Here is a 14,313-nt window from a genome sequence, read left to right on the forward strand (position 1 = left end):
GGAGTCAGCAGAGAGGTAGGATTTCCCCTTTCCCACCACTTCCACGGTGACCATCCACTCGAGTGGAGTTGATATGGACGATGGATTGTCTCAATTCTTGGACTAGTCCATCAACGTGTTAAAACCAAATTCCTGTAAGATACTGAGATATATTACGGGATATCTGAGCAGCACGACTGACATTCACAAATGGTATGGAAGTGAAACACAGTCCTGAATATTTCCACTCACAACCCAATTACATTAACCCCATCAAGCTGTGCATGGGCATTGAGATGTCCTTTTGTTTGATTCTCCTGAATAAATTTTTCAGGCGGTCTACCTCTATCAAATCTGATCAGTATGACTCTGTGAAGTTTAAACAAAATTATCAGCCTTGCCCACAAAGGATCCATAACTTTCAGTTTCTTCACAGTGGCTCTCCACCTAGGCCCATATCTTTCTTCTTCATAGCGAGCTGCCTCATCTTCTAAATCCTCTTCCTCAGAGGAGCTAAGCTCGTCTGTTTCTGAACTACCAAGCTCTAAAACCTCTAACTCCTTTACCGGATAAAGGCTTCTCCTTTTCAAAGCTTTCTTCTCCTTTCTCTGTTTCTCTCCCGGGGCGTTCTTTCCCCAATCTCTCGCTCCCTCAGATCTGAAGTCTTTGGGAGGGTCTTTTTTCTTATTTGTACCTTTTTTCTTTGAGCTCTTTAATCTTTTATCCCGCTCTGTTTCTGACATGCTGTCTTGTAACTCCCCTAGCACTCTCTGTCCTGCTACCATAGTTGGGCGGCATTTCCCATCTTCTAGGCACGACCTCTGACGGTGCCTAGCAGCAGCCACAAAATCAAAAACCAAAAGGGAAAGAATGAAGGCTGCTAAAACGATAACAAAAGCCTCCGCGGCATCTTCTAGTGGGGGAGAGAATTGAAAGAGGTCAAGACCAAACATATCTCTCAGAGCTTACCCTAAACACTGCAGTTCTGGATTCTCTCCACGGACGGGGGGGGGGGGGGGCCCTCGGCGTCTGGCGATGGTGTGGCGTTTCTCCCGGGTTTCGGCACAGATGTCCCGTGCTATTGTCTCGCCAGCAAGAACACGCGTGGACACACGAATCCTTCTGCAGCAAAACGTTTATTGTATCTTAAAGAGAGGGGCGGCCACGGCGCCAGCATGGCGTGGCTTATATACACCCTAGCGCGGCGCATCCACACCTGATTGGTCGCTTACCCATGATCTCATAGGCACGCCCCGGAGTGGGCAAAGACCTGGCACGAAGACACTCTTGCACATGCGCACACAGTTAACTTCCTGAAAGAAAGTCGGGCTGGCGCGGCGGAGGCCAGTGCCATCTTGTAATGGCAAAAGCTATCCCGGCTTTCCACGTGGGGCGCAGTGGAAGCCAGCGCCATCTTGTGGTGGCGAATGTTATTGCGGCTCTCCTCTCTCTCTCTCTCTCTCTCTTACTCTCTCTTGCTCTCTGACCCATTTCCTCCTATACCTCCCAGCTTCTTTGGTAACCACTTTTCTGTTCCCTCCCATCTTGAGATCTCCTCTAGAGTCCACACATAGATAAGATCACATAGTGTGTAGGGCCGGAGAGATGGCTCAGCAGTTGAGAGCACTGACTGCTCTCCCAGAGGTCCTGAGTTCAAGTCCCAGCAACCACATGGTGGCTCACAACCATTTGTAATGGCATCCAATGCCGTCTTCTGGTGTGTCTGAAGACAGCTACAATGTACTCACATATATAGAATAAATAAATAAATCTTTTTTAAAAAAATCACATAGTGTTAGCCTCTCTGTGCCTGGCTTATTTTACTTAACATAATCTCTGTTGACATACGTGATGGGATCCCATTCTTTGACATTTTTTTCTCTTAGAATTCTCGTGTGTGTGTGCACGCGCGTGTGTATGAGTGTTTTGTCTGCCCTGTATATATGTGCACCATGTACATCTCTGGGGCCTACTGATGTCAGAAGAAGGTGTCAGATCTCTCAGAACTATAGTTGCAAATGGTTTTGACCTGCCATGTGGAACCTGGGAATTGAACATGGGTTCTCAGCAAGGGCAACAAATGCTCTTAACTACTGAGCCATCTCTCTAGACCCAAGGATCTCATTCTTTTTAATGGCTGGGTATTATTCCACTGTGTGTGTCTGTGTATTTATCACACTTTTTTATCAACGTATCCAGTGAAGGACACTCAGATTGACTCCACAGCAGCAAGGGGTATTGCAACAAAAGTGAGAGTGCAGATGTCTCTCTGATGTACTAATTTCATTTCCTCATGGCCAGCAGTGTTGTCAGAGTACATTGGAGCTCTATCTTTCCTTGAGCAAACTCTGCACTGCTTTCCACAAAGGCTCTACTAGTTCACACTCCCAGTGACAGCAAACTAGAGTCCTGCATTTCCCATGTGCAAAAATAAAAGCAAACTTATTTGTCATCTGTTTTCAGACCTAAGCCCTTGTGTACCTGAGTGCACAGAAGGGAGAGGAAAGAGATCAGTGCTCTGCACCCAAGAGCTGTGGTTCTGTGATTAGTTAGGAGTATGAGAAAGAGGTTGTTAACTCTTTACGATGAGTCTGCCTGTGCCCTGATACACTTTGTTTCCTCTGGTGAGTGTATGCCAGTATCGTGTTGTTATTTAACCAAACCCTGTTTCCCTCCCCAGTGGCCATGTTCTATCTGCTCTCCCTCGAACCTCCAGGCAAGTTCAACTTCTTCAGAATCTCACTACAACTTACGAGGTAATTCCCCTAACTTACATTTACATTAGCATTTTCCCCTGTGAGCACTGTGAACTGTGTTTCCCTTCCAGTCTGTCTATAGGTATCTGGCTATAACCACATGGCCTATGGTTTCCAGAATCAAACCTTTACCTTTATTTGAGGTATCATGGTATTACCTTGAAGCTATAAGCATGTCAGCACAGAGCTGCTACAGCAGGAGAAAGTTGACAATATTTTGCTTGGAGAATGGTGGTTCTTAGCTAACGGGTAGGCACATAAGCTATAAGAAAACTTTGATTAAAATGTCTGTGCCTGGGTCCCAGCTCCCCAGAAGTCCAAGATGTGGAAAGTTGGTAGGCAGCAGAGAGTGAATGAGCCAGTGTTTGTTCGTGTTCTTTGGGAACTCGAGATCCAACACAGGTGCAGGCAGTCAGGAGTGCTTGCTAATGATAAAGAAGACAGAGGGAGTTGGAGGAGGTGGAGGTGCCCTCATTGCATGGGGCAGGAGATGACCCAGCAGAACGGAGGGTCACGATGATAGTTCTCAGACGGCAGAGCATTTCCCCGGTCAGGCAGTGGAAGCTTTGCTTTAGCAAAATGGTTACCAGAATCCCACTCTGGGGGGAACGACCTTACAGGAACACACAGTGTGAGGTGGCATGAGCAGTAGCCTGAGCAGGAAGGCCTCAGCCCGAGGTGTACATCACATGGGTGGTCACCTGTGCGCCTGACAGGCACAGAGCTGAGTGGAACACATCCCTGGCCATCTCATACGATAAAAATAAAATATCTCTAGAAAAAGGATCAAAAATATCTCAATTTTAACCACTCTGTTCTGTTCCTTGTCTGCTTTTTTTCTTCATTGTTTAATAAGCTTACAAAAAAAAACAAAAAAGAAAAACCCAAACTTGAGTTCATTTTTTTTTCATTTTCGTATATATGTCACAACAGTGTGTTCTTGTTTACCTCAGAATCTCATTGCTTATTCTGAGCCTGCCTATATGCTCTTAGACAAATTAGGTATGATTCTTCAGTGGCTAATCTTTGCATCTGCCTGGTTGGTGCTCTAATAAGGAAAAAAAAAAGCCTGAAAGCACTTTGGAGAAGTGCGGTAGAATGAGAAAACTGTAAATATTCCAAGGCTTTAGATGAAAGAACAGAACACTGATGTGATAACAATATCAAACGCACGGACTCTTTACTAAGCAAAACTGACGTGTAATCAAACTTCCTTCCTAGAATTTCTTTTCTCTTTTAAGCACCTGAAATGCACATCCAGCTCCATAGAAGTCATAAATGTATTCATCTTCTCATCAAATATGAAGCAGCTGGAGTGTTTCGGGGTCTGTTTGGCAGCTAGAGCAGCAGTGGGTAAAAGAGGTCCCTGCAGAATGAATGTTTATATCACTGTGTGCGGGGTGGAGACTGGCTGAGAGGTGTCTTTGTCACAGCCTTCTAGAGACAAGTAGCTAGATGGGCCTAGCTAGTTTTGCAAATGATGCAAACGGTTCAGTTTTCAATTTAACAATTTCCCCCCACAAATTGTAGGTTGTTCTCTGGCAGCCAGTGACAGCTGAATTCATTGAGAAGAAAAAGGAAGTCCACTTCTTTGTGAATGCGTCTGATGTCAACAGTGTCAAAGCCTATTTAAATGCGAGCAGAATTCCATTTAAGTAGGTATCCTTTGCTACATATATTCAAAACCTATGATAAACACCCACTGTGTCTTTGACTGAGAAACAGTATAATTGCTTTGTGGGAAAATGGAGTTTATTAAAAATGGTGGCATGGCAGTCTCTGTGACAGGCTGGTGATGAGACCAAAGACCAAATGCAGTGACAAGTGGTTTAACCAGCTTTGGTCTTTCATCGGAATTAAAACCCAGTGGTCTTCCACACCTCTCACTCAGCCTCTTTCTCTGACTGCTCTCTTCCCGGTAGGCAAAACCATCATCTCTGTGGCATTAGTTATTGTCTCCTTGTTACAATGAGAAAAAAAACCTGACAAAGGAAAGAAGGAAGATGTATTAGGCAGGGATCTCTAGACGAACAGAGTTGATACTGTGTGTGTGGGTGTGTGTGTGTATGTGTGTAAAATTATGTATATATATAATTACATATATATTAATTACATATAAACACATAATACTTAATAGTGGGCATACTTGCAAAGAACCCCTAGAACTGGTATATCTCGGCTGCTCTTCAGTGTCCTTTGGAACCCTGAAAAAGCAGGCTCTAATACCAGTGAAGGATTACCTCAGACGGGGGGCGGGGGGAGAGAGAGAGAGAGACAGACAGAGAGAAAGAGAGAAAACGAGAGAGAGAGAGAGAGAGAGAGAGAGAGAGAGAGAGAGAGAGAGAGAGAGAATGCAAAAGGCAGTGTTCCTTTCTTCTGTGTCCTTTCTATAGGCAGGCATGAGAAGGTGGGGCCCGGACTGAGGGTGGGTCTCCTGACCTCAAACGATTCAGACTTATGCTGAGTCTTCATACCATCCAACTAGCTAAATGGTCCTCACAGATGTGTCCGTCTGCTTAGGTTTTTAGCTACGTCCAGATGTAGTCAAGTTGACTGCTAAGGGTAGCCACCACAGAAGGGGTTGTCAGTGAACACAGTCTGCCACGGCAGGCAAAGCGTGGGGGCAGGAGCCAGTCACGCTGCATGCATAGCCAGGAAGCAGAGAGCAACGAGCGCTGCTGCTGCTGCTGCTGCTGCTGCTGCTGCTGCTGCTGCTGCTGCTGCTGCTGCTGCTGCTGCTGCTGGCGGCTCCCTCTCTCCTTCACATGCAGCCCTTGGAATACTGCCACCTTTATTTAAGATGGGTCTTCCTGTCTTGGTTAACCTGATCTAGAAAAACCCCTCACCTGCCCAGAAACCTGTCTCTTCAGTGATTCTAGAGGCTGTCAAATTAACAGTGATCGTCACACTCAGCTAAGTGGGATGTCTCTTGGAAAAGGAGACAAAGCTGTCATGGATTCTTTCTTCTCAATGTTTCTGAAGAGCCAGCCCCCAACTAGAAAGAGGGTCTGACAATGGAATTCCGCACTGCCACTTAGTCACCTGCATGATCTGGTAGGAATTATAACCCTGCACTGGAGGGAAATAACAGTGACCCTGCATCTTATGATACAAAGGTGTTTAAAAAACAAAAAAGCAAATCCAGTGTGTTGGGTGTTTCTGTGCAGAGGCCATTCCCTCCTCTGGTTTCTCTGGATCATTTTCTCCTCTCCTGAACCACGGTCCACAAGCCAGTGTCCCCCTGCCATTGTTTTATACTGCTTGAGACCATGGTCTGATGTGTGCCGATGGACACTGTCTTTAAATATGTTGGGAGAATTATTGAAGACTTATTAGAGGTATTTACTGCCCCTTCCAGGGACTGTACTGAGCCAACCCTTACATTGTTTCACTTGTCCTTATAGAACTGTGCAAGCTAGACGCTGACAGATAAAAAAGTTTAAAATCGATTTATTTTTATTTTATGTGCACATATTGTGCTTGCATGTATGTCTATGCACCACCTGCGTGCATTGCCCACCGAGGCCAAAAGACTAGAGGTAGAGATGATTGTGAGCCACTATGAGGATGCTAGGGACTCACACTCTGTCCTCTGCTGTGGCAGCCAGTATTCTGCACTGTCTCTCCAGCCCCAGAGTTTTTTGTTTTTGTTTTTTAACTTACAAGGAAACTTCCCAAAGTCAGCCAGCTGAAACATGGTGGAGGCAGAAATCAATCCTCTGGCCTAAATAAAGAAATCTTCATCAGTATGAGAGCTAATTCCAAATTGTTCATCCCTATAGCTGGTGGGTAATTCTGATAAAGTACTTGCCTAGTCAGGAGGTAAGCAAGCTAACAGTCTCCATTTTATCTTTCCCTGCTTTTTGATTGGCAAAAGGTTTGTTCATGTTTTGTCCTGCAGAACACCAGGGATACATCAGTGAAAAACAAGAAAGAAAAGCTGCTCAGTGTGCTTCTCCTGTGTCCCTCACTGAGAACAGACACTGCCCTGGAAGCATCAGTCTCTATGTTCTAGCCAGATTACTGTCGCTGTGATAAACACCAAGACTAAAAACAACCGGAAGGGAAGAGTTTATTTAACCTTGCATATTATAGTCCACCCTTGAGGGGTGTCGAGGCAGTAGCTTGAAGCAGAACCCACAGAAGAGTGTTGCTTAGGCTTACTCTTAGGCTCATAGTCAACAAACTTGGTTAATATAGCCCGGCTGCCTAGGGATGGTACCACCCACAGTGGGCAGGGCCTTGTTGCATCAGCCAGCAATCCAAAAACCGCCCCACAGCCTTGTCCACAGCCGATCTGGTAGAGACAGGTCTTTGGTTGAGGTTCCTTCTTCCTTGGCTAGCAGCCAAGATCAACCATCACAATCTTTATAGGATACACACTGAAGAATCACAGTCCAGATAAGAGATGTTGGTAGAGAAGAATGAGGTTTAGGCAGTCCTGAAACTACACCTCATACCCTCTCCCTAGTGTCCACCGGGCTCTGCTAATTGGGTCTGAGGATTCATCTTGTCTCCATACACCGCTGTATTGTTTTACTTGCTGAATCGCTCATTAGACCTGCTGTCAATTCTCTCACAAGCTCACACACCGTGCCTACAATGGGCCGTGCAGGAAGGCCAGCACTGTGCTTGGAAATCACTCACCCTCTGCTTCCTCTTCAGCGTCCTGATGAACAACGTGGAGGATCTAATTCAACAGCAGACGTCCAATGACACTGTTAGCCCCCGAGCCTCCTCCTCATACTATGAACAGTATCACTCGTTAAATGAAGTAAGTCACTTTGCCGATCCTCAAAGGTACTGTGTTCTCTTGACCAGAATTGCCACTTCAACCATAACCAGCAGAGGGGTTTTGATTTGATTTTTAAATCACACTTAGGTTGATTAGATGGTGGTAAGTCATCCTTTCACTGATGTCTCCCCTGGGAAGTGCGCCCCCATATTTGATAAACTGGTTCTACGCCAGCATGTGAGTCTAAGGCTAAGAGTAACTGTCATTTCTGGGGACACTGAAGAGACTATTAAATGCTAGTGACAGCAGAAAATAAAGAATGAGTCTGCTACGTTGAAACTGTCCAACATGCAGTTGCTCATGTATCTTTGGACCATTATCTGAATTTTATCCCTTTTTTAAAGATTTATTTTTTTATTTTTATGTATATGGATGGGGTGGTCTATTTGCACATTGGCTGCATGACAGAATCGGGCATCAGACAGAAGAGGACATCAGATCCCATTATAGATGGTTACAAGCCATCATGTGGGTGGAAGGAACTATGGACCTCTGTCAGAGCAGTCAGTGTTCTTAACCACTGAGCCATCTCCACAGTTCTCTGAATATTAATCTTTTTTTTTAAATATGGAACGCTTCACGAATCTGCGTGTCATCCTTGCACAGGGGCCATGCTAATCTTCTCTGTGTCGTTCCAACTTTAGTGTATGTGCTGCCGAAGTGAGCGCCTGAATTTTATTCTTAATAATCACCAGATTATGTCATAGAATTAAAGTGATATATTACCTTATATTTAAATGCTGCACGTGACTGCCTTTTATCCTTCTGGGTAGGAGCCTTTAAATCAGGATATGTCTTTGACTGGGTGCCCCCAGTTGGCAGGAACCACAACTGAAACTTGGGTCATAAGAATCGATTTCTATCTTTCATCTTTGAAACCATCCATTTCTTTCCAGTTGGTTAATCCAGAGCTCAGTCTGCTTCCAGAGCCTCTGTGCCCGGCTGACTGATGGGCTCTTACATTTTCACACCCACATTATTTCTCTTTAGCGTCCTTCATATCTGTTCTCCATAGGGCACTTCCCACTGGCCTCTGCCGCCAGCAATGTGAGACGAACTCGATGTGGAGCGTCTAGGCAGGAGTGGCTGGAAAAGCAGAAGATGCCTGTGATGCCACTGTGTTGAGTTTTCTAGGCAGAAGGAAATGCCTTCAACAGGAGGATTTCAAAATACATTAGTAAAATTTTTTCCCAGAAAGTTATGTTGTCTTACCATACTCCCATGAAAGACTTGGGAGAGCAAACAAACATCATGGCTGTGCTCCTGTGCTAAGGAGTCCATAGCAGAATGACAGCCTGTCTAGATGTTTATTTGCTCACATTTCTGGAGGCAAGAAGTTCAAGATCAAAGTGTTGGCGGGGTTGGTTCTTCTGAGGCTTCTTTCTTTGGCTTGGAGACAGTTGTTTCCTTTCTTCCAATGCTGTTCTAGTTTGCTTTCTCCTGCTCTGATAAACACCATGACCAAAAGCAACCAGGGAGAAAAGGGGTTTCCCTCATGCCACACAGAACCACCTGCTCAGGGACAGTGTATGTGCGTGTGTGTGTGTGTGTGTGTGCGTGTGCATGTGTGTGTGTGCATGCATGTGGGCTGGGCCGTCGTCTATCAGTTCATAATGAAGAAAATGCTCCCACATACTTGTCTACAGCCAATTTGAGCAAAGCATTTTCTACATTGACCTTCCTCTTCCCAGATAACTCTAGCATATGTTGGGTTGGTGTACAACCAACCTGGACATATGTCTTTCCTTTGTACATTCCCACATGTCTCCTTCTGTCTGAATCTCTTCTTTTAAGGACAGTAGTGAGACCAGATCAGTGCCTCCCTTGAACGTCGTCAGGTTACTGAGCAGGACTTCAGCAGACCACTGTACCATCGCCATGGTATTTCAAAAAGTATTGTAGACTTCCCCTCTCCCTACTCCAGATCATTTCTAAGAGACTCACTGGAAATACGGTACTTTTACTCTCAGGAAATTCTTTTATCCTTCCCCTACTTATGAATACCTCATCATGACCACCCAAGATGGTTTAGTAAGTTCATCAATGAAGTTGGCTATGGAGCTGTTGCAAAGAAATATGCTGACTCACCAGTAATACAGCATTGATTAGTCCATGAAGTAGTTTCCTCAGACATGTTCACCCATATAACTAATGTAGGAAATAAAATTCCAGTGAATAACCATTTGGTGGTTACATCTCTGACACCTTATAGACCAAGTTGGAACTTGGTGACAGGACTTTCAGTAACATCTTTGTCCCTGGCACTCAAGAGCAAAGTGTTCTTGCTGATTGTGCCTCCAGAAGACCTAGGGTAAATGATGGTCCAGTTACCATCAGCCAGGATTGCTACATGAAATCATCACCAGGAAAGCTCGTAGAGATAAAACCAGAGAACCAATCATCATAAGTTCATAGGGCCCAAGACTACGGAGCAAGTTGGTCTGTAATGAGACATAACCAAGTTTGGTCCCAGCTATTGCATATCAGATGACAATTCAATACCTACTTGAAAGGAGGTGCTAAAGTAAGCCCTAGAAATTATCTCTTCTCCCATTGGAGTTTTGGTAGACCCTCAGATTTCTCTGGACTCCTGTGCTGAAGGGAGTAAGGCCATTGCTTGTTATGGAGTTTCTTTCTTTCTTTCTTTCTTTTTTTTTTTGGATCTTTTTTTCGGAGCTGGGGACCGAACCCAGGGCCTTGCGCTTCCTAGGCAAGCGCTCTACCACTGAGCTAAATCCCCAACCCCTGGAGTTTCTTTCTTTAGCTTACACATATTTAACTTTTGTAGTCACCACAGTCTCATTAGGTTTATGGTAGGAAGAAATCATGTTGATATTTTTCGTGTGTAAAAAGGGTGCCCAGGTTGTCTTGGTCCTAAAATGTGAATGTGTGTGTGTGTGTGTGTGTGTGTGTGTGTGTGTGTGTGTGTGTATGCATGCGAGTGCGCGTACACATATATACACACACACAAGTACATATATTTACAGGCCAGAGGTCTACATTTGTTATCTGTTGCTTTCCATGTTACTTTTTGAGACATAATCTCTGAACCTGTGACCCACTGATTCAGCTAGACTGGTTGGCCAGTAAGCTCTCCCTCTGTCCCTCCTGACATACTCTCCCCTCCCCCAGTGTCAGGATTACACAGGCATGCTATAGTGCCTGTTGTACACGAGTGCTGGAGATCTGAACCCGGGTACTCACACTTGCTCAGCAACCACTCTAGCAACAGTAATCTCCCAGCACTGAATTTCTTTTTTTAAGCCTTGTAATGTGATCTCCAGAATGCCTGGTAGGAGGACCTAGGACCTACTAAAGAGAGACAAGGGTCTCAATGTCATAAGCGTCTAAAACAGTGGTTCTCTCCCTTCCTGCTGCTGCAAACCTTAAATACAGTTCCTTATGCTGTGCTGACCCCATAATATTATTTGTGTTGCTACAATATAACTGTAATTTTGCTACTGTTATGAAGTGTAAATATTTTTGGAGATGGACATTTGCCAAAGGGACTGCAACTCACAGGTTGAGAACCACTGCTCTAAAATGATTGAGTGGGGTGTGGTGGCTCAAATCATAACCTCAGCACTCAGACGGCTGAGGCAGGGAGATAATAAGCTCAAGGTTAGCCTGAGTTACATAGTGAGATGCTGTCTCAAAAAACAAAATAACAAAAGCCCAAGGCATAGCTCAGTCATAACTCAGTGGCAAAGTGCTTGTCTGTTATGTACAAGGCCCTGAATTCCAACCTAAGCACCAGAAAATGAATAAAATGTAGTGTCTGGGCTGAGAGATGGCTCAGCAGTTAAGAGCAGTGGCTGCTCTTCCATGGGACCTGCCTTCAATTCCCAGCACCCACATGGTGGCTCCCAATTGTCTGTAAATACAGGGTCAAAGGATCTAATACCCTCTTCTGGCCTCCAAGGCACCCATGTGGTGCATAGACATACATCCACAGACATAAAATAAAATTAAATAGAAGCCAATAATTTTCAAGGCCACATTTTAAAGATTAACTCTTTGCTGTCTGCTTCTTAGAGCTGTTTCGATAGTTTCCTAATCCTTAGAATTCACCAGAACTCTGCTTTTATTCATTTTCAGCAGAGGAAATACACAACCCCAGGTGGTTTCCATTCTTCAGCTCATCTAGATGCTGATCATGGAGTGGAGATCTCCTGTACATGAAGAAGCTGCCTACTCCCTGTGATCAGGGACATCCTTTGAGCTTGTCCTGTGACTAACTTGTGACTTCCATTGACATAGATCTATTCCTGGATAGAAGTTATAACTGAACAGCACCCTGACATGCTCCAGAAAATCTACATTGGATCCTCATATGAAAAGTACCCACTTTATGTGTTAAAGGTATGTGCAGGGAGTCACCTGTGGGGAGGGCAGTCAACTCTCCAATGGTGTTTGTTATGATTTACTTACTTACCTCTGCTTTTTTTTGTTGATGTTGTTGTTGTTCAGGAAATATTTTTATTTCGAGTGTATGCATCTTAAGCTTGATATCCAGCTACTTAGGGATAAATTACCTTTAACTTTTCTTTTCTTGAGTAATGAGTTTATAAGACTGAAACTCAGCTCTAGAGTTCCACTCGCCTGTGTTCATGGTACATTAGACATAGACAACAAGACAATCCACTTCCTCTGGGCTGCAGCTGCCACATTCATAAAACCAGGGGGGTAGCCTGGGCTACTCTTCAAACCCTTGTTTTGTTTATATCACTACCTCTCAGAGAGATTGTGCAGGTTGAGTTGTTCTTGGACAAACAGGACCCTAGCTTTTGAAACCAAAGTAGGAGCTGTGCCACCAGACCAGGTAAGGAGAGAGAGCAGGGCCACACCACAGCCTCAGTCACCACTCATGGGGTCCTTTACTTTAAGTTGCAGAATCTTGTGGGGGAGAATTTGATTTTTAAAAATTAGTTACAAAATAATTTCAGGATATTGAAATAAAGAGACTAAAGAAAATGTAGGGTAACAAAGACAAGAAGAAAAGAGAATTAAATGTCGCCATCTATACCATTCTGGGAGGGTTTCTTTTTCAACCCTGTAGTTAACAATATCCAAATAAGGGAGAGAGGACTATTGCCTTGGATGGGTGTCTTCTTTGAATAAATATGCTCATGGAAGATGGGTGAATGTGAATACTGGGAAAGCTGTGAGCATCAAGACCATGATAACATTTCCCTTTACACATTCCAATTCCATAGTTTCTCCCACACTCTCTCCCTTAAAAATTGAAGAGAAGCTCTGGAGAAATGTAATTAGTAGAAAAAAATACATTTGCTTAGTGGTGTAGAATTGGTATATAATCACTGGAAATAGGTAAGCATTTTCAGTCACTCAAAGATAAGACACTAAATTGGGATCTCAGGTTCAATCTGCCCCCAACAACAACTTTCAGTGCAGAATCATGGCAGAAATGAGCAGTGCTGGGTTCTTCTAATGGCTGAGTTAGTTAATCAGACTGAGTTAATCAGACTGAGTTAGTTAACAAGATTGAGTTAGTTAATCAGACTGAGTTAGTTAACAAGATTGAGTTAGTTAATCAGACTGAGTTAGTTAATGGGACTGAGTTAGTTAATGAGACTGAGTTAGTTAATCAGACTGAGTTAATCAGACTGAGTTAGTTAATCAGACTGAGTTAGTTAATCAGACTGAGTTAATCAGACTGAGTTAATCAGACTGAGTTAGTTAACGAGACTGAGTTAGTTAATGAGACTGAGTTAGTTAATGAGACTGAGTTAGTTAATCAGACTGAGTTAGTTAATGAGACTGAGTTAGTTAATGGGAGTGCGTTAGTTAATGAGACTTAGTTAGTTAATCAGACTGAGCTAGTTAATCAGACTGAGTTAATCAGACTGAGTTAGTTAATCAGACTGAGTTAGTTAATCAGACTTAGTTAATCAGTTGATTAGTTCCACGGGAATTGTCATGGGATGCCCACCCATGACACTTTCTTATTTTGTGTATGTAATCTTGCAACTGCATGTCTGGAAGCTGAATGAACACATGAGAAAAATCCTGCATCCTGGTTGGGTGCATCAAGTTTTACTCTCACCTAAGATGTGCACACAGCATACAGTTCTGCAGACCCACAATGCTGTCTGTGTGGGAGGCAGCAGGTGATTTATCAGTAAAGCCGAAGTATGTAGACATGAATGAATGATCAAGTAAGACAATAACTGGACAAGTAAGGACGTTTTTTTACATTGACTAGATGGAATCATCCACACCTATTTGATCAGATAATCAAATTATTAGATTAGATAATGGCATTAGCAGCCATTTTTCTTTCCCTCTTCTTTAGATGTTGGTAACTGTGGGTTGGGAAAGGAAACCTTCCAAGAATGGTGAAAATAACCATATTTGCTCACTTTTCTTCTTGTTTCAGTTATTTGTTTGAATTTATAATTCTCCTTTTTCTCCATATAAATTACGGGACCTGTAGAGTTGGCTCAGTGGTAAAGAGTACTGCCTGCCCTCTCAGGGGACCCAGATTTGACTCCCAGAACCCACATGGTAGCTCACAACCATCTGTAACTCCAGTCTCAAGGAATTCAACATCCTCCTTTGGCCAGGCACACACGTGGTGTGGACATGCATGCAGGAAAAACATTCCTAAAAATAAAATAAAAATAAAGAAAAAGAGTTTTAGATCAAACAAATTGTGATTGATTTTGGAAATGTTCTTGAGAATTCTTTCATTATTGATAATTTCATGCATATATATAACATGTTTTGGTCAAATCTTCAATTTCTCCCCATCTCCTCCAT

General features: G+C 43.6%; 1 protein-coding gene and 1 non-coding gene across 5 annotated transcripts in view; one reads left to right on the plus strand and one right to left on the minus strand.

Moving 5' to 3' along the window:
* The window catches only part of Cpb2 (carboxypeptidase B2), a 49,875-nt gene that overhangs the window by 20,192 nt on the left and 15,370 nt on the right, over positions 1-14,313 (plus strand). For all 4 annotated transcript variants that reach the window (XM_087584796.1, XM_087584795.1, XM_087584797.1 and 1 more), the window contains 4 exon segments: positions 2,660-2,735; positions 4,266-4,390; positions 7,401-7,509; positions 11,791-11,892. In XM_087584796.1, coding sequence (XP_087440922.1) covers positions 2,660-2,735; positions 4,266-4,390; positions 7,401-7,509; positions 11,791-11,892 — 412 coding nt within the window.
* Positions 8,092-8,198, minus strand: LOC120097303 (U6 spliceosomal RNA). Its single transcript, XR_015639226.1, has one exon. It is a non-coding gene; the product is annotated as a U6 spliceosomal RNA (small nuclear RNA).

Source organism: Rattus norvegicus, chromosome 15, assembly GCF_021556685.1.
Source record: "Rattus norvegicus strain SHRSP/BbbUtx chromosome 15, alternate assembly SHRSP_T2T, whole genome shotgun sequence".
NCBI lineage: Eukaryota > Metazoa > Chordata > Mammalia > Rodentia > Muridae > Rattus > Rattus norvegicus.